At 30.7% G+C, this 22,058-nt stretch overlaps 3 protein-coding genes and 1 non-coding gene across 8 annotated transcripts; 3 read left to right on the forward strand and 1 right to left on the reverse strand.

Annotated features, from left to right (window-relative positions):
- Positions 1–2,739: 2,739 nt before the first annotated feature.
- Positions 2,740–6,460, forward strand: LOC102598392 (homeobox-leucine zipper protein HOX11-like). Of its 2 annotated transcripts, none has more exons than XM_006351288.2 (4): positions 2,740–3,164; positions 4,024–4,379; positions 5,231–5,310; positions 5,859–6,460. In XM_006351288.2, the coding sequence occupies exons 1-4, from the start codon at positions 2,750–2,752 to the stop codon at positions 6,166–6,168; spliced, it is 1,161 nt and encodes a 386-aa protein (XP_006351350.2). In that variant the 5' UTR covers positions 2,740–2,749; the 3' UTR covers positions 6,169–6,460. The 2 variants fall into 2 exon arrangements, with proteins under 2 accessions (XP_006351350.2, XP_015165948.1); XM_015310462.1 differs by having other exon boundaries at positions 4,027–4,379.
- A 3,969-nt stretch (positions 6,461–10,429) lies between these two features.
- On the reverse strand, positions 10,430–13,984 carry LOC102598735 (protein trichome birefringence-like). Of its 4 annotated transcripts, none has more exons than XM_015310463.1 (6): positions 13,378–13,984; positions 12,618–13,338; positions 12,028–12,220; positions 11,752–11,945; positions 11,501–11,659; positions 10,430–11,313 (listed from the first exon to the last, which is right to left on the reverse strand). In XM_015310463.1, the coding sequence occupies exons 1-6, from the start codon at positions 13,859–13,861 to the stop codon at positions 10,962–10,964; spliced, it is 2,103 nt and encodes a 700-aa protein (XP_015165949.1). In that variant the 5' UTR covers positions 13,862–13,984; the 3' UTR covers positions 10,430–10,961. The 4 variants fall into 4 exon arrangements, with proteins under 4 accessions (XP_015165949.1, XP_006351352.1, XP_015165950.1 ...); XM_006351290.2 differs by having other exon boundaries at positions 12,618–13,185; positions 13,357–13,984; XM_015310464.1 differs by having other exon boundaries at positions 12,618–12,892; positions 12,986–13,984.
- Positions 13,985–18,042: 4,058 nt separating this feature from the next.
- TRNAS-GCU (transfer RNA serine (anticodon GCU)) lies at positions 18,043–18,124 on the forward strand. The gene has a single exon. It is a non-coding gene; the product is annotated as a tRNA-Ser (tRNA).
- Positions 18,125–18,637: 513 nt separating this feature from the next.
- LOC102599279 (DNA-3-methyladenine glycosylase) lies at positions 18,638–22,027 on the forward strand. The gene is made up of 6 exons (XM_006351291.2): positions 18,638–19,143; positions 19,349–19,420; positions 20,198–20,321; positions 21,039–21,109; positions 21,666–21,723; positions 21,803–22,027. The coding sequence occupies exons 1-6, from the start codon at positions 18,766–18,768 to the stop codon at positions 21,964–21,966; spliced, it is 867 nt and encodes a 288-aa protein (XP_006351353.1). The 5' UTR covers positions 18,638–18,765; the 3' UTR covers positions 21,967–22,027.
- The last annotated feature ends 31 nt before the right edge of the window (positions 22,028–22,058 follow it).

The following is a 22,058-nucleotide window of genomic DNA, read 5'->3' on the forward strand; positions in this document are numbered from 1 at the left end:
CTTCATTATTTAGATCATCGCAATAAAATGTTTTAAGTCACCATCTTAATTTACACAATCAATCATAATAAAATACAAATTAAAATCACGAAAATTATTAAATATTAATTTAACGGTGAACAACTTTACGTTTAAAATTTGTAAACAGTGATGGTTTTGGCCTTTAATGATTTGATCATTTAATCATCTTTCATTATGGCTACCTATTTTTTGGCCCCTGCTATATTTTTAATAGTGATTAATATTTACAACTCTTATTAAATATGCAATAATCGATATTAACAAGGAAAAATTGTATATAATAGCAAACTATTAATTCAAATTAAATGCTATAACCATAGTTTGATTTAATTGTATCCCATAGCAAACTGTTGCTACTTCGCCTCTCTCCAGGTGAATCTCGCTCGCCACTCTCGTTCTCTCCCTCGCCTCTCTCACTTTTATACAAACGCAAATGTATAAAATGCGTTTGTGTTTGTATAAAGCAAGAGAAAATTGTGTATATATATATATATTTTCGTTCCCCTCTCCCAGATCTCGCTCGCCACTCTCCAGATCTCGCTCGCTCACTCGCCTCTCTCACTTTATACAAAAACGCAAATGTATAAAATGTGTTTGTATTTGTATAAAGCGAGAGAAAATTGTATATACAAATACAAATGCATATATTTTCGTCTTATACACTTATGATTATACAAATACGATCTTCCCCTGCCCAGTTTTCTTTTGTCTTTCTCTCTTTCTCTATTTATACAAACACAACCAAAGCAGATTATACAACTGCTTTCTTTTGTATATGTATAGCGAAATTATACAACTGCTTTCTTTTGTACATGTATAGCGAAATATACATATTTATGTTTGCTATGGAGTGCAATTATGCAAACTATAGCTATAACACACAAATATGATTTTTATGTTTGCTATATGTGAAAGTTACTCTATTAACAACGCTTATTAAATTAATTATTTTTTGCTTTTAATTAAGTAATGCTATATCACTTTTTCAAAAACAAAAAAGAATATTTTATGATTTTGGTAGCCGTATAAATTATAATTAAGCAGCAAATATACAATTCCATTAATGCATCTAACTATAATTAAACTCCTCATACATAGGGAGTGCGTCTCATAATTTATAAATTCTAACCATTTATGATAATATTTCTTATTAAAATTCCACATTTATTTTATAGTTGTGGTATCAATCTAATCATTTCTCGTTGCAAATTGAATTTAAGTTTAAAAAAAATTGTAATTATAGTTTAAAACGTTGTGGTAAAGAGGTAAGTATTACTCCTAATTAAGTCCTATCTTTGGAGGTATCAAATGTCTTAGGAATATAGTTATGAGAATAGAGAGTCGTACGTTTTTTATGGAGATATCAAAGGTATTTCACGCTTTTATTTCATGCGTTGAATCCTTGATAAGAAAATAAAAATGAAACGTGATAAATATTTTACGATAGAAGGAGGTTATTTTAGGAATAGAAATTACTATTAAAGTCAAACACTAGCCTGGACCTCATCAAAATCACATTTTTCATAATTGTATTCTTATTTTTGTACGCAATATGCATGGTCCATAGATTTTACATACTCCTATGCATACAAGAAAGTCTATATATAATTTGATAATGAAACATAAAACGTGTAAATGACTTATAATTAATTCCTATCACGCACAAGTAATTACAATAAATTTATTGTTAAGTTAACTACTAATACACTCTCTGTCCTTAATTACTTGTCAAAAGACGACAATATTTTACCTATTATACCCTCAATTAATTATTTTGAAAAAGGTAGAACTTCTTGAAAATTCTAAGTATTTAATTCATCTACTTCATAATTAATAGGGGTAAAAATGGTAAACTCACTATGTCAATTATTGTTTTCTTAATAGGTGTGTTAATTCAAAAGTGGACAAGTAATTAGTGACATATATAGAAAGTATTAATCATTCACTTAACCAAACCGCGCACAATCATAAATCACAGTTAATAGTAAATATGATAAAATTAGTCCATAAAAATGTAACTCACTTAAATATTATATATGTATTGAACAATTCACTAATTATAAATCTAACTATTATTATATATAATCTTTAGATACACATAAAATTTAAATTTAAATTTTGAACTATGAAAGTGTCATAAGTACAAACCGTTGTATATTTATGTCGTTTCACGTGCACTCTTAATTTAACTAGTATTTGTCGATCAATTTTGCATTTTAAAGAAAATTAAATAAACATTCTTCATCGCAATATATGTCACATATATATTTTTATAATTATAAATAATTTAATTTTAAATTTTTATTTAATATTTTATTAAATAATTTATTGTCATATAAACATTAAAGACTTATTCTAAATCAAAATTTTCAAAATCATTATTTTCTTTTAAAAATTATGCATGTATTTAATAAAATAATGCTCCATCTATTAAGACAAGTAAACGAAAAATTAATTAATTTAATTTGAAGAGCCCTTTGAGGTTTTCTTCCTTTTCTTTCTACTTTGTAGCAAGTACATAATACACCATACATAATAATTAATTAGATGTTTCGTGTTTGAGTCCTTAAAAATGGATTTTTTAAAAATTAAAAGTGTCTCCCTTAGAAATAAGTTTTATAATGCATGAATCTGAATTTAAAACATATTTCAATACGGATATCAATATCAGAGGTAAAATATAGAAAAAGTACACCTAGTAGAAATAGTATTAATGAGGGCTTGGACAATGCCTTCTTTTAAATTGACCCTTAGGTTCTCTCTTCTTCAACACAACTATTTCCCATTTCCAAAAGCTTCTATTCTTTTTTTTTTTCCTCCAAAAGTTTTCAATATGGAGTTAGCTTTGAGCTTAGGAGGGGATAATACCCCAAAACCAATATTGTTTCTTGAAAAATCATCATCATCTTCTTCTTCTTTACATGAGAATAAGGTGAACAAAGATGTAGGGTTTTGCATGGTTTTTGGGAAGTCATGTAATGAAGGTGAAGATGAAGTTGGAAGAAAAAAAAGATCAAGAAATCATCAAGATATTTGGTCATCATCAATAGATCCATCACTTCAACTTGATCTCATCCCTTTTTCTCATGGAGTTTCTAAGAACACTTCTTCACAACTTTCCTTCCCTTGGCTCTCTCAAAATTGTGAGTATATTTTCTTCATATGTTTCAACTGTTGAAGACATAATTAAGTAAATAGATGTCGTGCTCTCTCTAGCGATTTAAGTTTTCTATATAATGATTTTTCTTTGTCCCTTTCTTATGGGGGTTATTTGTTTTTGTATCTAAAGGTTATTCAAAACATTAATCTTACAAACTTTCTTTGTTTTGTTGAGATAAATCTTATTGCTCATATACTAATAGTGTAATGAACTTTTAACATTATTAGTGTAATTTAACTTCTATAATACATAGGTTACTTACTATGATTGTTGGAAATTAATTTTTTTAATGACTTATATAAATATTTTTTATATCGTCAATACGTTGAACTTAATACTCTTGTTCTATATAGAGTTTAGAAGAAGAAAAATTGTACTAGTGAGATAGATCCCTTTTTGGATAATTTCAAACATAATCTATTTTACATTTTATTTTTTTTATTTGTTGAATCAAGATCTCAAGTTGACATTTCGAATGATTTGCCATGCTTTTTGGACTTGGTACTTTTTTTCCTTCAGAAAATCTGTCATAAAAAGAAAGATTGAGAGGTCGTGTAGAATACAATAATAACAACATACTCAGTAAGATTTCACAAGTAAAATCGGAAGAGAGTGAGGTGTATATAGACTTTATTCTTATTTTGTGTGATATAGAAAAGTTATTTCTGAAAGAGTCGTATAGAACATTTTGTCAAAAAGTAGATTATTTGACATAATAAACAATCATTTGAATTATGTATATTATTATTTATAGAGCATGCTTTGATAAGGATGTAAATATAATTTGATTAATTCTTTGAAATAGATATCTTTATTTTCTAATAATATCACCTATTCAACAGTAGCTACTGAACCGGCCGGTTTAACAAGTGGACCGGCGTTGGACATGACTAACCGGCGGCAGTTAGTGGTGGCGGAGGAGGCGGAGGAAGGGGCGGCGCTATCGTCTCCGAATAGTGAAATATCAAGTTTTCAGATGAACTTTCCGATTTATAGAAACGGAAAGTTAATAAATATGAAGAAAGATCAATGTGAACGCGATCGCGATAATAATCGATGGGGTAATATTAATAATTATTCTTGTTCAAGAATAAGTGATGAAGAATTAGATGCATCAGCAAGAAAAAAACTTAGACTTACAAAAGAACAATCTGCTTTTCTTGAAGAAAGTTTCAAAGAACACAACACTCTCAATCCTGTAAGTCAAACTTCATAATCATTATTTTTCATGATTATTTTGATTTCATGTCTTGACTTTTATAATATTGATGTTACCTTAGAGGTGAACTAATTTATAGGTTCACGTAAATTCAGTGATTTTTGTAGTATAGACATATAGTCTGATTCAGTAAGTTTTTGTTATGCACGGGGTTTGAGGAAGGACCGGATCATAAATACATGTATTCATGCAATAAATAGTTTTCACCGTTTAAATCTATGACCTCTTGATCACATGATAACAAATTTATCTGTTATGTCAAGGCTTCCCTTCTAGAGACCTTGTGTATTAAGAAAATACATTAAATATCTATCAATATTTAGTTGTAAAATCAATTACTATAATATATTAACTTGAAGTCACTATAGATCTTATATATGATAAATGGTTACCTCTTATATATATACTCTGACTCAGGAGCAGAGCTAAGTAGGGCCAAGGGGGTTTATCTGACCTCCTTTGATGAAAAATTATATTGATTATACATAATTAAGATTATATTTTATGTCTTATATAGGAGATGTTGAATCCTCTTTTGACTTTTTCATGTGCTTATATTACTTCTTCGTATTTTGAACACCTTCAATGAAAATCATATCTTCGCCACTTGCTCTAAACCGAAAATGTGAAAATCATGATGTTGATAATGTACACTAGTTTTATAAAGTTAAAACTAATGTCATTTCTACATTAAGACACTCGATTAGCAGATTTTATGATATATATTAAAGAAAAAGTTCAAATTATTATGTTATTTCTTAAATTATTTTTTGTGGTACATTAATGTTGTTGATGATGATGTTCTGAATTATGAAAAATTATAATTGCAGAAACAGAAGCTTGCTCTAGCAAAACAATTAAATCTTCGTCCAAGACAAGTGGAAGTTTGGTTCCAAAATAGAAGAGCAAGGTAATTAATTAAGCATTATAATTTATATAGTATATATATCATAATACTCATAATATTAACTTCAAAATTTACAATTTAATCTTAATAAATCATCTATAATCATGCAAATGTCTAAGTCACGACTTGCCCAGAATGCTCATACAAACTAAGACCTTATTTACACAGTAAAAAAAGTTCGAAGGGAAAGGGACTAGACAATCACTTGACTACTTCTTTGGCATGCCCTAAGTACGACTAGGGTCCTCATGGTCTAAAATAATCAAATTATCAAGCATGAAACTCCTTGATAGTTACCATGAACCAGACAATCGCGAGGATTGTTGTAGATCATAAATTTTAAAAATCTTCATTTTTTTTTTTGTTAAACTTCAAGGATAGTCGAAACAAGAGAACAACATAATTGAGGCATAGAGAATTATTATTACTCAAATAACTAAAAATGATGAGTGACCTATTATACTGATAATGTAAAAATTCTTTTTTCGTACGATATTTTGTATGTATTAAATTCAAATTTATAAGATTATTATTTTTTTGAAATTTTTCAGGACAAAATTGAAGCAGACAGAGGTAGATTGTGAATATTTAAAGAAATGTTGTGAGACATTGACAGAAGAGAATAAAAGGCTGCACAAAGAGCTTCAAGAATTAAGAGCTTTAAAATCTTCACAACCTTTTTACATGCAACTTCCTGCCACCACTCTCACTATGTGTCCTTCGTGTGAGCGCGTCGTTACCACCTCTGCTATCACAACCATCACTACTACGACACCTGCCACGACTACTACCACCACCGTGGCCGCCTCGAACACGGTGGCACTTCATAATCATAAGTTGATAAGTGTGATGACAAAGTGAGTGTACAAATTATTAGGATTTTGACTTAGGTGTTTAATTTTTGCTTATTGTTTTTTTTTTTATGAACTATAGTTTTTAAACTATACATTGTGATGGTGAGTTTAGAACTAGCTAGCTAGGCAAGAAGTTTGGGAGGAATTTAATTTAGAGGTTTTAATTAAGAGGAAAAAAAAATTATTGCTTGGAATTTTGATGTTTTAGTAATTAGAAGAAAGAAATAAGTTATTTTTCCTTAATTTTATATGATGAATAATCTAAATTAAGTAATATTGCTAATGGTTTGGATGTGTGAGACATATTCTTTACTTTTAATTTACTAAATGTGATTTGTGCGATTACTTAAAAAAAGACACATAATACAACAAAAAAATTATTCTATCTATATTGTGAATGAGATATGATGATAAGAATATTTACTTTACATCTTGTTTTGAACCTCAATATGTTTGACTCGTGTGATGTGGAGAGTTTATATGTTATTGTAGATAAATTTAACAAAATAGTACTGTAAAAAATTATATATTATCAATTTGTAGAACTTAAATTTTAACGAGAATTTAAGTTATATACATCAACTATCTAGGAGGGGACTGAAGACATGAGGCATAACAGCTCCTATAAAATTTTAAACTTACATCTTTAAAAATTAAAGAATTATATATAGTACCAAGTCAAAATTGTGAAGTCTCTTCATTGGTCTTATTTCTATTGTGCGCCTCGTGAGAGTGTTTCGATTAGTGAAGAAAATCTCTCATATGCTTTCCGAACTCAACCCGAGAATAGATCTGGACCAAAGAGGAGTTTGACGTATTTCAATCAGGGGCAGAGTCGGGTAGGACCGATTATTTTTTATGTATATATAGTAGATATTAACCCATCTTCGACTTTTTCATGTGTTTATTATTTTATATTTTTAACCTTCTTAGTGAAAATTCTGACTCCAGCAGTATTTCCAGGTAGAGTGGGCATACTTTTACTGTGCTTGGATTGACATGGTTGTCCCCCTTTCCTGGTTGAGTCTCGGCCTTTGACTCCAATCCTTTTTAGAAAATTGTGGCCTAACTAACGAAAGAAAGATGGAACCAGATACATTCTTAAAAGAAAGTGATTTACCTTTTATTTCAATTTAATACAATACAAGGAAAGGAAAAAGGTTTCTTAGGGGTACCACAAATAAAGAAAAAAATAGCTAAAAAGAGTCTGCTTCCTTTTATGATCTCTTTCTTAGAAAAGAAATTGCGTAAATTCTCTTCTCTTATGCAATTTCTGACTAGTTGTAATTTTCTAAGGACTGGAATAAGAGGTTTCAGCTTTTCGGGGTAATTAACATAACTAATAATTCTATATTGAAAAAGTCTCAAAATTGCAAACATTTTGATCATATTTTTAACCTCCTTAGTGAAAATTTTGACACCAGCAGTAATCCCAACACTTAGAAAATGTTAAAGAAATAACATGAGTACTTTAAAACAATATAGTTCAAAAAGTAACTAATTAGATTGATAAAAACTTGTGGGAATATACGTTAAAGATTTTTTTAATAAAGTTCTTGTTGGAAACTATAGTCATGAAAGGGAAATAAATAAATGTTATTAGTATGGAGAATTAATAAATGACTCTATGAGGTACATGGAGAGTTTATTTCCCTCTAAGCCATTAATGATAAATTAAGAGCACAGTACGTATAACAACAAACTTACAGTAGCATTTACTATTACTTCACAAGATATTGCTTTCTAGCATAAATGTGACATCAACGTTGTGCTATTTTTTGAAATCATGTAATTGTAGACACTTATTAATTACCCCCACCAAAGACAAAAAGAAGAAAATGATACATAGTAGAAGCATGTTGTGTCTGCCTGTCTAGCACATATATATTTAGAAGTATTTAAGTTCCATATATATATTGACGGTGTAAAAAAAAATATGTTTTGAGTTTAAGTGTGTGATATTCATATTGGTATTAAATTAAGATTTGAATTCGCGTCGTGTAAGGCTTTATTCAGAGAAAACTGTTTCCTACCAAAAAATAATAATTCATATTTAGGACAATTAAACTTAAAATATCTGATTAAAAGAGGAATAACCTCATCCAATGCGCCACATTCTGGTGGTAAAAAAAAATGTTACTAGTGTAGTCTAATTATGTTCAATTCCAACACTCTAAAAGTCTAATTATCTAATATTCTAAGTTTAATTATCTAATTGTGAATATGTGATGTGATGTATGCTACTTTTTTTTAATTTTTTTTTTACTATGACATTTGTCTATTTTTCAGTGGCTTGCTCATTTGATTATTTTTGAAAGAATGACCATTCTATTTAAAGTTATATTGTATATTGATTTTGTGGATGTTAGACATGTGAAGTGGATGAATCTATGTAGTTATACGATTAGACATGCAAAAGTTTCGAAATAATGTTGAAACATAAAAGAAGATTGAAATACATTTATCTTATGATAGTTGAGAGAAATTTGTTGATTCCTAGTACGATTATTTGAAATAGTTGTCTCATGTTTATATTGTTTTACTATTATCAATTTATTATTAGCTAGTCATAAACCGAACCAACGCGATAAGAATCATTGAGACCTATCGGTGAGATCCCACATATATAGCTATATATATCATAATTCATAAGGCTCCAGTGGGCTAGTTTTTTTAGGCCCATTATGTTTGTACAAAAATGTTAATTTTCTGAACCAAAATGTATAGATCCACCATTGAACTAATTATTGAGGCCCGTTTATCATCAATAATTGGGCTTATTTATGCAAATGTCACTTTTTAGGTCCTTATTTAGATTTTGTTCCTATTTTAACCTAAATAAAGTTTGTTTCTGAAATGGAGACGTTATGTATCAGGACATTGAGTGGTGTATTCGAAATCGGAACGCGATGTATTCAGATTCCACTAAATTTAAGGATTTTTTGTAATTTGGAAAAGGGTAGGGATAAAATGTAATTAACTCTTAACACTATGAGATTTGTGTAAAATTCCCTCAAGAAAAATATATTACTTTCCCCCCTACACTACATAAAATAATACTCCTGTTGTCTCAATTTATGTGACACATTTCGAATTTTGAGATTTAAACAAGTCTATCTTTGACCGTAAATTTTTCATATATTGTTTAAATATTTTGGATTGTCAATTATTGTGACTTATAGTACTTTTTACGTAGTATACAAGTATATAATTTCATTTCAAAAAAATTGAAGATTTCATGCACATTTCCTGGTTAAACTTAAATTGTCTGACTCTCAAAAAATGAAATATGTCACGTAAATTGGAATAAAAGGAGTAATAATAATAGTACAAAACTTGAATTAGAAGCTCCAAAGCGCCTTTGAATCACAATTGTCAGTATATAGTACCACCCGTGACTAAAAGACGTTACAATAATAATAGTCCTATAACATGCCCTTTTTTTTTTCTTTTTTATGATCCCGCAAATTTTAAATGTCTACTTAAGAAAACAGATATAAATTAAGGTTGAACTCTATGTATTTGGGATGGAGCTAGATAGGGTTAAGGGATTCATTTGAAGCCCTTTCGATAAAAAATTACAATATATTATATTTTATGTATATATTAGATGATAAAAATAACGTGACTTAATATTTACTTCTTTATATTTTAAATTATTTAGCAAAAAATTTTAACTCCGCCATCGGATATAATTCAACAATACGCTGAACATCGACATTTTACAACATAGAGAAACATTAGTTAAACATCCCCATGTGAAGTAGAACAAAAAGGATTAAAGTATAAAAGTAGTCTAATATTTTTTCTGTCCGCTTTTATTTATCCACTTAAAATTTTACACGTCCATGAAAACACAAGGATTGATATGAAAAATATCACAATATCCATATCAATTAATGTGCTAAAAAAATACTAAAGCTAAAACATGAAGAAAAAAATAATTTTTGATATGTTAACTTAAAACTTAAAAGGAGTAAGAATTAAATTTTTAAATAATGAACAAGTAAAAATAAACTATTAGAGATGTAAATAATTAGTTTCAAATGTCTTTAAACGCGACACGCAAGCTCTCATCAAAAGCATCAAAAGATAATTAGTGTCATAGTCAACATCAATTAGTTAATTTAAACCACTTTAATGAAAAAGCTTGGACACATATATATTTGACAAGATACAATAATATTTAAATAAACTCACGATTTTCGACAAACATTATTATGCGTAACATGATCTATAAGAATAATAAAGTATCATACCTTAAAATATTCAAAAAAACCAATAAAATAAATTATTGAAGAATTTACACTTTTCAAGCCCTTGAGACTTGAAAAATACTTTATAGCATGAGAGAATTATAATTAAACAACAAAATTCCTTTTTTCAAGGGAAATTCAATCTCTCACATACTATAATTTACTACAACAACAATAATATGCCAGTGTAATTCCACAAGTAAAATCGAGTCTCGAATCTGGAGAGGTTGATGTGTACGGAGCCTTAGGCCACAATAATTTACTCTTGGATTTTCTTGAGGAGTTTTCTTTGTTCTATTTCCTCTATATAGAAATGTAACTTCGAGAACAACGAAAAGCCAACACATATTTTGTATAGGCTTGACTCATTATTTCAATGTACATGGACACCTTGTATATTTTGTACATCCTATGTTGCGCGTACACTCCAAAAATGTCACCGTACCCGTGTCAGATCCTTAAAAAAAGCACCACTTTTGAGGATTAGACAAGCACCTGAACGACATTTTTGAAGAGTCCATGCAACATGGTGTTTGTTTTATACCTATGACTTTTTCTCTTGTTGTTTTTGGTGTAATCTTACCAGAAGTTCAGCATATAAGAGCTCATTCCAAGCATCGGGTACACCGGGAAGGCACCAATGGCTACAATCTTGATACCTCCATTGTGATCTCCTCTCTTTGAGTGTCAAATTCGGTTTCCTATATATCGATGGATGACCGTCTTTTCTATAGTCCGTCATTCTTGTGATGTTGAGATACGAGACTTGAGTTTTCATCCCTTTGAAGACGTCTTCTAGTACCTTCATCTTGGATGGATACGGGGTCAAATATGTGTCGTTCTTTATTGGTTCTGTTTCACTGTCACACGCCCCGCCAGAATTCCATTGCCCGCCACTGTGGAAGTACATAAAATTTAATCTACATGGTGATGAAAACAATGCTACCATAGTAGTTTACGATTTAATCAATTGGTCGCGAAGTAATAACAATAATAAACTAGTCTTTGTCTTAAACTACAAGGTAAAGAGCTAGAGCTATTCGACAAGTTAATGTGATTTGGTTTTGAATGTCGCGTTATTACCTGAAATGAGAAGCAGAATAACCTCTGAAGAGAACGAACGTCTTCTTGGGATTGATATGAGCATCGATCCATCTACCCCATGTTGTTAATGCTCTCCGAAAGGCCTCAAGAACGTTTAGTTCGTTGTGGACATGATTTCCTTCTTGATAATAGTCCTTCCTGAAAAAATTCAGCATTGTTCAATGTTAGAAGTTAATTAAGCATAAAAATACACGATTATGTATGTCGAAAAACACATTGACAAATTTTACCCTAACGAAGTCTTTTCGTGAGTCCACCAGTGACCGGTGTTGAAGACTAAGATATCCGCGTTTTTATACTTATCAGCAGACTCTCCGATCAAATCAAGTCGAAGCGTTTCTTTCTTACCTCCTTTTTTATCTGCAACTTCCCATTGTTGAACCAAGAATGGAGACACAAAGAACTCCACTCTGCATTTATACTCCTGAAAATTTTACACAAACGATTAAACACATCGACGATGAATTCTAATTATAGAAATGAGTCCGGCTACATCAGATACTCACTTTGAATATAAACGAATAGAAAGCTTCTGTCCTGAAATGGTGTCTTCCAGATTCTTCATAAACCTTTTTCTGATTTTTTACAGAGTTTTTAAGTATACAAATAAGGGATTCCCACATATTCCTATTCAAAGAATCGCCAACGAAAACTAGACGCTTTCCTCTTAACAATTCCAGCATATGAGTAGCATTCAATCTGATAATAAGTTCCAAAATTCAACCATTAGAACAATTCAAAGATTATTACTTCTCTGTATCAATCTGAATATACATAACATATACATTACATAATTGATCAAAAGTAAGTGACACTCAAAATTCGCCTCAGCCAGCAAGTAAGCACTCGAACCTTAAGAGTGCACATCTACACATCTCAACCTGCAACTAAACACTCCAGCTCGTTCCCATTGTGTCTCGTGGACACCTAACACTGACGTGACACGTAAATTTTTCATTTTGTAATTTAGAGTGTTCAACTGACATAGTGGAGACGAGTTAAGCTGTTTAGAAGTGCATATTCAAAGTCGGAGTCAGACAATTAAAGCTACACTACCTAGAAATGGTAAAAACAAGAAACATTAAAGAGCCCATACCTAGGAAGACTACATGCATTGGGTTTCCATTTCATCTTCAAGTAACCACTGTCAGGCCTATCATTGAGAAAACAATTGAATTGCTCATCAATAAGTGAACAAGAACCAGGTTTATACAAAGGGTAAGATTCATCTTTCACCCAATTCCCATCAAAGAAATCACAATTCAACAAAGACTTAACCAAATCAACATCTCTTTTCTTTTCCACATTTGCACTTTTTCCCTTAGAAGACAACTTTGGTGCTGATTTTTTCTCAATTGTGCTCTGATTTGCCTTAAAGATTCCAACTTTATCATCAAAATCTCTACTTTCAGTCTGATTCACAGCAGCAGCAGACTTATAACTCTCAATTGAGCTCTGATTTGCCTTAAAGATTCCAACTTTATCATCAAAATCTCTACTTTCAGTCTGATTCACAGCAGCAGCAGACTTATAACTCTCAATTGAGCTCTGATTTGCCTTAAAGATTCCAACTTTATCATCAAAATCTCTACTTTCAGTCTGATTCACAGCAGCAGCAGACTTATAACTCTCAATTGAGCTCTGATTTGCCTTAAAGATTCCAACTTTATCATCAAAATCTCTACTTTCAGTCTGATTCACAGCAGCAGCAGACTTATAACTCTCAATTGAGCTCTGATTTGCCATCAAGATTCCAACTTTATCATCAAAAGTCTGATTTCCCATCAAGATTCCAACTTTATCATCAAAAGTCTGATTTCCCATCAAGATTCCAACTTTATCATCAAAAGTCTGATTTCCCATCAAGATTCCAACTTTATCATCAAAAACTTCACTTAAAGTCTCATTCTTCACAACTGATGATTCTTTATCACTCAACACAGAAGAAGAATTAAAGGGGTTTTCCAAGACTCCACCTTTATCATCATTCTGAGTATAATTTTCACTCTTTTCAACAATTAGTCCCTTTTTATCCAAATGGGGTTGCTCAAAATTGTTTTTTGAACTTCTTGGAAAAAGATTAGAGAAAACAGAAGAAAACTGAGATCTATAAGAAGTACCAACATCTTCTTTACTTAAAGAAAAAATGTTAGTAAACCACGGTGAAGAAGAGTTTGGTGAAGGACTAAAAGCCAAGAAAGTAGTAACAACAATGAAAATAAACACAAACCCATATGCACAAGCCACAGTTCTTTTAGTTTTGGGAAGAGACAACTGAGTTTTCATATCTGTAAACAGAGTTCCACCATTAATAGCTGCATATTTTGCTGTTTCTGCCATTGTTGTTCTGCTCTAAAACTCTATCAAGTAACAAAACAAACTTCTTTTTTTATGTAAAATCAAAAAAGGAAAAAAGTGAGAGAGAAAATTTTGAGATTTTGGACTCTTTTTAATGTGTGTTATAATGTGAAACAAATTTAGAAGAGTTATAAAACAAGTGAGTAACGGAAAAACCATAATTAAATTTAAAGAGTTTGAAATCATTATTATTTATTTATTATCTTAACTTAATTAGTACTTATCTCATTTAACAAAATTTTGGGTTTGAGACCTCGAGTTATCAGAATTAAAAGGGTTAAAGAGTCTTCTTCTTTCTTTTTTTTTTTTTTTTTTCAAATTTGAGTTATTTTTGGAGAGATTTTATTATTAGAATAAAATAGGTTGAAGATCTTTTTTAAAATTTGATTTATTTGAAAAAGAGGTTGATTGTTTTTCTTTCCTTTAATGAAATTTGATTAGCCTAATTAGTCTAATTTTGAAACATATGTCATATATAAAAAGCAAAATAATAATAATATTAGTAATACATTATCATATTTAAAACGTTAAACAAGAAGTTTATTATTAAAAATTATATTTTTTTTTGTCATCGTTTATATGATATGATTCGTATTTCAAGTATATATCATATAAATTGTGGTGACGAGGATAGTAATTTTATTCATATGAGAGTAAAGAAGGAAAAGCTTTTACCTAAAATGTATCCATACAAAAAAAGAGAAAAAGAATTAATGAAAATGAATTTTTGGATTAATTGTGAAATATTAATCAAATTGAGGAATGTTTTTTTAATTTTAATTTCACATAAACTTCGTGTTGGGAAAAGTGAAAGTTATAAACTATGTGAATGTTGTGTTTATAATTTGAGTAAAATGCCCCTTGTTTTGAGATTAATATCAAGAATGCCACTGCCGGTGCCGCCGGCTGCCATCATAGATAATACCGGAGAGAGAACTCCAAATCACTAAAAATTAAAAACTAATACACGAAGATTAGCATTAATTAATTATAAAATAAATAAATCACAGAATTACACGTGTATATGTTGGGTGCGGCTCTGGCTTTACTTAATTTGGCATTATACAATACAGTACCTTATATATATATAATACTAATTTTTTATCGAGGGAACTCAGATAAATCTTTCGCGATCCATGAATCAACCCCTTAGACTAGGCAATGAACTTGTGAAAGAAGAAATATTATTTTAGCTATGATTAATATAATAACTATGTTATTATAGTCAATTTTAAAGTTTTTTTTTTCCAATATTAGCTTCATAATTTGATAATGTAGATTTGTGTTAGAAAATTCAATGGATCCGTTCCTTATTATAGTGATATGTTTTCAAATTTCAAACTCAAATTATTAATAATTTAAGAAATATACTTATCATTCCACCACAACTTCTAATTAAATAAACAGTTAATGAAATTTTCACCCTCTTAGGAGCTTGCCTACATAAAGCTTGAAACTCCTAATATAATCAAAATTATAAAATTACAAACATTTTGAAAAATAGAGTGAATTTTAAGGTGCTATATGTCCGTACAAGTTGAAAAAGATTGACCTTTCATTTTTCAACTACACTTCAAACAATATATTGTTTCACAAAAGGAACAAATTGAACACTTTTTTAAAAAAAAAAATTTTCGGTATCCAAATCTCACATTAGAGTCCGAATTAAATTCAAATCACACACTGCAAAGCTCATTCGGGGGTGATGTTCCTAATAAGATTTTCTTCATACTCCGAGCTTGAACCCGAAACCTCTGGTTAAGGATGAAGCAGTCTCATTACTACACCACAACCCCATGTTGGTTAAACACTTCTTATTTAACGTACTAAATCTCCGTCAAAGAATATTTTATTCTCCTTTTTTCATGCTTTGATTATTACACTAATTTATTGCATTATTTTATTGTTATTATTGCTTTCATTTTCATTTTTGTTGTTGAAGAGTCCACACCAGATGAAAAAATATATGGACATAGACAATTCTCTCATCAAAATTTATTTTTTTATAATATTTCAAACTGCTTTAAGATCTTTTACTTGAATCCAGAAGTTATCAAAAATAACATCTCTAACTCTACAAAATAAGAATAAAATATGTATTAACTATCCTCTTCAGACCTCACTTATCGATAAATCTAATCATCAAAAAACATTTCAATATGTATAAATATAAAAAATAAGTTTGATTGTATTGTCATAAATATTCTCCTTGTATGATCTGTCCCAGGGTCACAAACTTTAAATGCCACATAATTTATTTATTTTAGTGGACTGAATGTTTGGTGCAAATTGTATAGGTTTTATTTTGTCATATTTGTCGGTGCCAAAACTATAGTACTATTAACATATATGAAAAATAATACCCCCTTCGACTTTTGCTAAATCACAGAAATTGTTCGAAGAAATAACAAGATTTTTCTTTTGTTTCTTTACGCTAATTGAAATATAAAGAAATAATTAATATATTCAAGATAAATATATTTTATAAAATAGCATTTCAGTTCATCTTATTTCATCATATTCGAAATGTAATATGGTTTTGAAGAATTAAACATACATTTATTTTATTGTATTCACTCTATCAATAGATGCATTAAATTTGATGTATCATAAGGACTTATCTTTTCTATAGTAATTTCAATATGATATGTAATGAGATTTATTTATTTTAGTTAAATCTAAAGTAATTTTCTTAATTATATATGATATATTGAAAAAAGTTATTGAATTTACGTTTGCTTGGTAGATCAACTCTGACTCTTGAACCTACCATTCATGTCAAATCAATACAACAAGACTGTGTCTATTGCTTATTAATTTTAATTATCAGTTAATCATAATTAAGTGATATGGTACAAACATTATGTCAAATCAAATTTCTTATAAATGTATCATTATGGCTAATTAAACCCCTTCCTTATAGATCTATTATTATGTCAAATTAAATCCCTTTCTTACCTTGTAAAAACAAAGTGCCTTAGCTATGCACATCATTTATTATATAGGATCATGATTGTGACATTATTAGTAGCCTAATAAAACAATTTTTGTTAATAAAAACTTACACGTAATTAAAATTCTGAAATAGCACTCAATATCAATTAAAACTACATGATCAGATTAGGAAAAAAAATTGATTTTAAAAATACCCCACCATTATTTAATTGATAAAAATGACAAAAGAAGGATCTAAGGAGTCTTTCTTTAATCCACCTAATTTTCCTCCATAGACTAATTAACAAAATTTAAGTGAATTCTAGAAAACAATAAAAGAAAATGACTCAAAAGAAATTCAGATCTATCATATTTTATCCAAAAATAATAATAATAACAATATATTGTGTATTCTTTCAACTGGAATCCGATGAAGATAAGATATGCACAAATGTTATATCTATCTTTATAGAAGTAGAGAAATTGTTATCCTCCTCTTATATAAGAGTCGTTTTTGTTAGAAAAGACTTTACCTTAACATGAGACATTTCAATGCATATCTAAATTTAATTGATCGAGATATCAATACAAATATTAAACATCAGATGAAAAATTAGAAGATAATTGTAAATAAAGAAACATACGCATGCATGTCGTTTTAGAGGTGTCAACCTAGGCATGGACTAAACCACTTATACCATGTGTGTAATGGGAAGAACACTCACAATAATATTATATTGAGGTAATGGATTAGATAACTATGGGAATGACACCTGCTTTTCAACTTTTATTTATTTCATTTATGAGTCGGTATGTGTGATTAAATTTTGATTCGCAATGAAAAATCTCACATTGGAATATAAAGTGTATTCTAGCAAAGATGATTCTATATTCAAGAAGTTGCTTCGAGAGACAAGCATGAAGCACCACATCTAGATAAGTAACATTTAATTAAATTGATTCACCGAATTTTTCATGAACGAAAATGAAAGAAATGTTTGTTATTCGAATTCGAAATCTTTGATTAAAGCATATTGATTTTAATAGAGTGCATGTCTTTCGATTTAGTAGAGTGAGAAATGTTTATTAAAAAATATATCAAGCCTATTCTTCTAATAAATATTTCAATGTCTTTTCATATTTCTTAAATTTCAGTTTAGTTAAATTATGTCACACAAAAAAATTGATAGTGTATAAGTATATATGCAAGCGATGATTAGTCAACAAATGTCGCTTTGGCCGAGTGGTTAAGGCGTGTGCCTGCTAAGTACATGGGGTTTCCCCGCGAGAGTTCGAATCTCTCAGGCGACGATATCTTTTTTGCATTTTTCGACTCAATTAAGTCGATGCTTTCTAGATTAATTTTATGAGATATTTATACTTTGTAGAAGAAAAAAGAATTAAGTCGATGCTTTCTCGATTAATTTTATGAAATATTTATACTTTGTAGAAGAAAAAAGAAGGGGATTCTAATCGTCTATTTTTCTCCTCTCTTTTTTGCCTTTTTCGACTCAATTGAGTCGATGCTATCTCGATTAATTTTATGAGATATTTATACTTCCTAGAAGAAAAGAGGAATGCCCAGAATGCTTGGTACCCTTTTTCTGGCTACTGGTTTATTCTTGTCCCACTTCTGCTTTCCTAGCCCTCGTAAGGCCTCTCTCATCCCTTGCTTATGCTGAATCGAGATTTAATTGGTTTTCATTGACCCGCGGGTGCAAATCAATAGCTGTGAAATTAGCTCTGATTTGATGACGGGAGATTCGAATCGCCTATTTATATCCTTCTTTTTCCTTTTAACTAGTAATTTGTAGGTACAATTTTTATATTACAAATTTACAAGTCAAACAGAAAGTCCCTTTCTAAAGCCAACAGACAATTCTTGTTTACTACAATTTGTATTTTGTAACATTTGTAAAACCCCAAGTTGACAAATTTTTTCCACTCAGTTTATGACCCTATGCTATGGTTCTTGTCAAAGTTGCACACTAATCTGCCATTTCAATGCTAATATTAATCCAATGAAGAAAACCCATCGGCTAAAAAACGATTCAAATCACAATATTACTGTGCAGAAATTTGCCACCAAAACCAAAGCTTCATCATCCAAAAGATTAAAAAACAAGCACAAATCAAAAGAATATTCAAAACCCATCTCAGAATCTGAAGAAAACCTCCCAATACCTCAAATTAACACTACCCTTATAGCTTTCTTGGATAAAAATCCAATCTTGAGTCGAAATTTTTACCAAATTGATGCTCTTGATCTTGCCCCACGTTTGCTTGGCAAGTTTCTTAGGAGGGATGATGTTGTTCTTCAGATAACTGAGGTTTTTAATGTTGTTGGTGTTGTTGATTTAATGTGTGTTTGTGCTGCTTCATTGTCCTGAGGTTTTAATGTTGTTGGTGTTGTTGATTTAATGTGTTTGTGCTGCTTCATTGTTCTGAGGTTTTGATGTTATTGGTGTTCTTGATTCAATGTGTTTGTGCTGCTTCATTGTTTTGAATAATGGGGTTGTTGTTCTTGTTTGATAGGTGGAAGCTTATAGGCCAAATGATTCAGCTTGTCATGGTCGATTTGGCAAAACAGCTAGGACTGCACCTGTTGTAAGATTCTAAAAGCTGATATTTTTCTGTCATTTGCTTTACATTAGTGGTGAATGCTGGGAAGAGGTGTTTGTAAAGTTTTTAGTTGTAGAGATAAGTAATGAAAATGTGCTAACTCTGTAAAAGATTAAGCTTTTAGATGAGCAGTTCACTCAAGTTCGAGTTTTTTCCTTCTTTCTTCTATATTCTAATCTGAAAGTTATGCAAGATAATAGATGGGCTATGTTCTATTGCACGTGTACTCGTCCAGAATTATTAAAGTTGGAGATATGATGTGCAATGTCATAATGATATTGCTGTCACCTTACCCAAAGAAATGTTATTGCTGTCCTATGCTAGATATTGGTTTACCTAAACTATATGAAGGCTAACTCGTTGTTTAATTCAAACTTTTACTAGCTGTTGGCACAAGTCTGTAGAGTTTCCAGAGAAGGCAGAGTATAGTTGCTTATAAGAAGTAATTAGATTGTTTTTTAGGGTGTGACTTAATGATATCATTGATTGTCTGAAGAAAACATCTAAAACCTTACGTAATTTTCTAGCTAGACATCTGAAGTATAAAATTGATCCTGAGTTGGACATAATCTTTGGTGAGCTTAGTTAATGGCTTTCTGGTGTATTACCTTTTGGAGCCATATGAAACATTTCAAGGTGCTCTTTGTAAGCTATTGTTCATTTCGTAGTAGCATTGTGCTACGACATCGATCAGCATGGGTGTATGTTATAGAGCATATAGGGTCGTGCCTTCTAGATTTTCTAATGATTTGTAATTGATAGTTTGGTCCTGGTGGTCATGCCTATGTCTACCTCTGCTACGGTCTCCACATGATGCTCAATGTTGTAGCAGACAAGGAAGAAGCTGGAGCAGCTGTATTGATTCGTTCCTGCGCTCCCATCTATGGTAAATTGAATTACATACTCCTACTTTCATGTTCTCTAATTTGCTTTGCTTTGCAGTTTAATATGTTGTATTTGATTTCTTTAGTCCCAGTGCAAGGCAATATGTGCACTTCCCGTAGTATCCCACTTTCTCTTAGTGATCTCTTCACTCTTTGAAGCAACATTTCCATTTTGACCGATTTACATTTGTTGCATTAGTGCACCTCAGAAAACAATTCGTTGAAGTATAGGATAGTTAAAATGCATCCATAGAAATGTTCCCGGAGCAGCTATAGTTCTTGTCGGGTTCTTCTAATAATTAACTAAACCTTGTCTTTTTTAGTTGATATCATCAACCAATATCAAGATAGTCAGAGGTATAGCAAGGGAAGAATTACAAACATAACTATTTTAATATCCTGAGTCCACCTTGATACTTCTAAAATGATCACTTGTAAATAATCTAGAATTATGATTCATGCGTTGGAGTTCTCATGCTTGCATGATAAATGGACCTTATTGAAAAGGAAAAAGAAAAAAGAAAAAGAATCCTTGCGTGATAAATGGGAAGCAAGGTTGTATAGACACACACTGGCATTGACGCCTTTTCGAAAAAAAATAATAATGATGATCTTTCCTCTCAAGTCCTGCATGGTTGGACTAGTATATTATCTCTAACAAACAAAGCTGAAATGCTATTTTAAAGTTTCTTTCAATAATTATAGAGTAAACTCTGCAGGTCTGGGTACTATTCAGCAGCGTCGGGGTTTAAAAACTGAGAAACCTGTTCTTCTTGCAGGTCCCGGAAAGGTAAGTTATGATCTTTGTTGGGTATAGGACTAAGTTGCTAGTTTAACTTCATTGTATTGATCAAGCCTTTCTTAAAGATAACCAAAAGTTTCTTTGCTTTACTTGATTTAAATCCCATGTGAAAAGAGTTTAGCTTTGTCTTAGAGAATTTAGCTAGAACTGCATTAAATTTCAGCGCATGTAAAAACACTGGTGATTTCATCCCATCCATAGGAACCTTGGTGGTTAACGGGTTCTTGTTTTGGTCTAAGGTAACAGATACGTTCTGGAACTAATTGAGATGCGCACAAACTGGTCTTTCTATCATGAACATTTGTAGTTTTCCGAGCTAGAACTTTTTTAAGTATGAATAACCTTCCACATTGTTCTGATTTTCTGTTGGTTGAAATAACTGTCCATCATATCACCTCAAAATAGTTACGATGATCAGTTGAATATGTTTCATTTCCCTAAAGAGATGAGATGCATTAATCGCGACTTTTTTATTTAAGATAATTGTAACAAGTTATTGCAAACTTGCTTTTACATGATAGTGTTACTTTGTGTCTCTGTGTAGGTTGGTCAAGCATTAGGACTATCAACAGAATGGTCTAGCCATGCTCTATATACTGCTGGTAAGCATTTTGATGTTCCATCTTACAACGTTTAGCAACTAGTATATGAATCTCCCGCGTATTCTTATGCATATGACAGGCGGTTTAGAACTCTTAGATGGGCCAGAACCAGAACATATACTTGTTGGTCCAAGAGTTGGTATAGAGTATGCTTTGCCAGAACATGTTAATGCATTGTGGAGATTTGCAATCGCCGGTTCTTCATGGATCAGTGCCCCAAAAAAGACTCTCAGACCTCTTTAGCTCACCAATTGGCGCCATGAATCCGTCCCCTCCCCCCAACCGGCCGGGAGGGGGGGGGGGGGGGGGGGGGAAAAAATCCAGCTGGTGGCCAA

Source organism: Solanum tuberosum, unplaced genomic scaffold (genome assembly GCF_000226075.1).
Source record: "Solanum tuberosum cultivar DM 1-3 516 R44 unplaced genomic scaffold, SolTub_3.0 scf00129, whole genome shotgun sequence".
NCBI lineage: Eukaryota > Viridiplantae > Streptophyta > Magnoliopsida > Solanales > Solanaceae > Solanum > Solanum tuberosum.

Bases quoted from the DNA above. Each gene is read 5' to 3' on its own strand.
- LOC102598735 (XM_006351289.2), bottom strand. From the start codon at position 13,861: ATGGCAGAAACAGCAAAATATGCAGCTATTAATGGTGGAACTCTGTTT. The intron at 11,660-11,751 runs GTAAAATTTGTC...GAATTTTTTCAG, and splicing joins CACGAAAAGACTTCGTTAGG to GAAGGACTATTATCAAGAAG. The intron at 11,314-11,500 runs GTAATAACGCGA...GTACTTCCACAG, and splicing joins TATTCTGCTTCTCATTTCAG to TGGCGGGCAATGGAATTCTG.
- LOC102599279 (XM_006351291.2), top strand. From the start codon at position 18,766: ATGACCCTATGCTATGGTTCTTGTCAAAGTTGCACACTAATCTGCCAT. The intron at 19,144-19,348 runs GTTTTTAATGTT...CTTGTTTGATAG, and splicing joins TTGTTCTTCAGATAACTGAG to GTGGAAGCTTATAGGCCAAA. The intron at 19,421-20,197 runs GTAAGATTCTAA...TGTAATTGATAG, and splicing joins CAGCTAGGACTGCACCTGTT to TTTGGTCCTGGTGGTCATGC.
- LOC102598392 (XM_006351288.2), top strand. From the start codon at position 2,750: ATGCCTTCTTTTAAATTGACCCTTAGGTTCTCTCTTCTTCAACACAAC. The intron at 3,165-4,023 runs GTGAGTATATTT...CCTATTCAACAG, and splicing joins CCCTTGGCTCTCTCAAAATT to TAGCTACTGAACCGGCCGGT. The intron at 5,311-5,858 runs GTAATTAATTAA...GAAATTTTTCAG, and splicing joins TTCCAAAATAGAAGAGCAAG to GACAAAATTGAAGCAGACAG.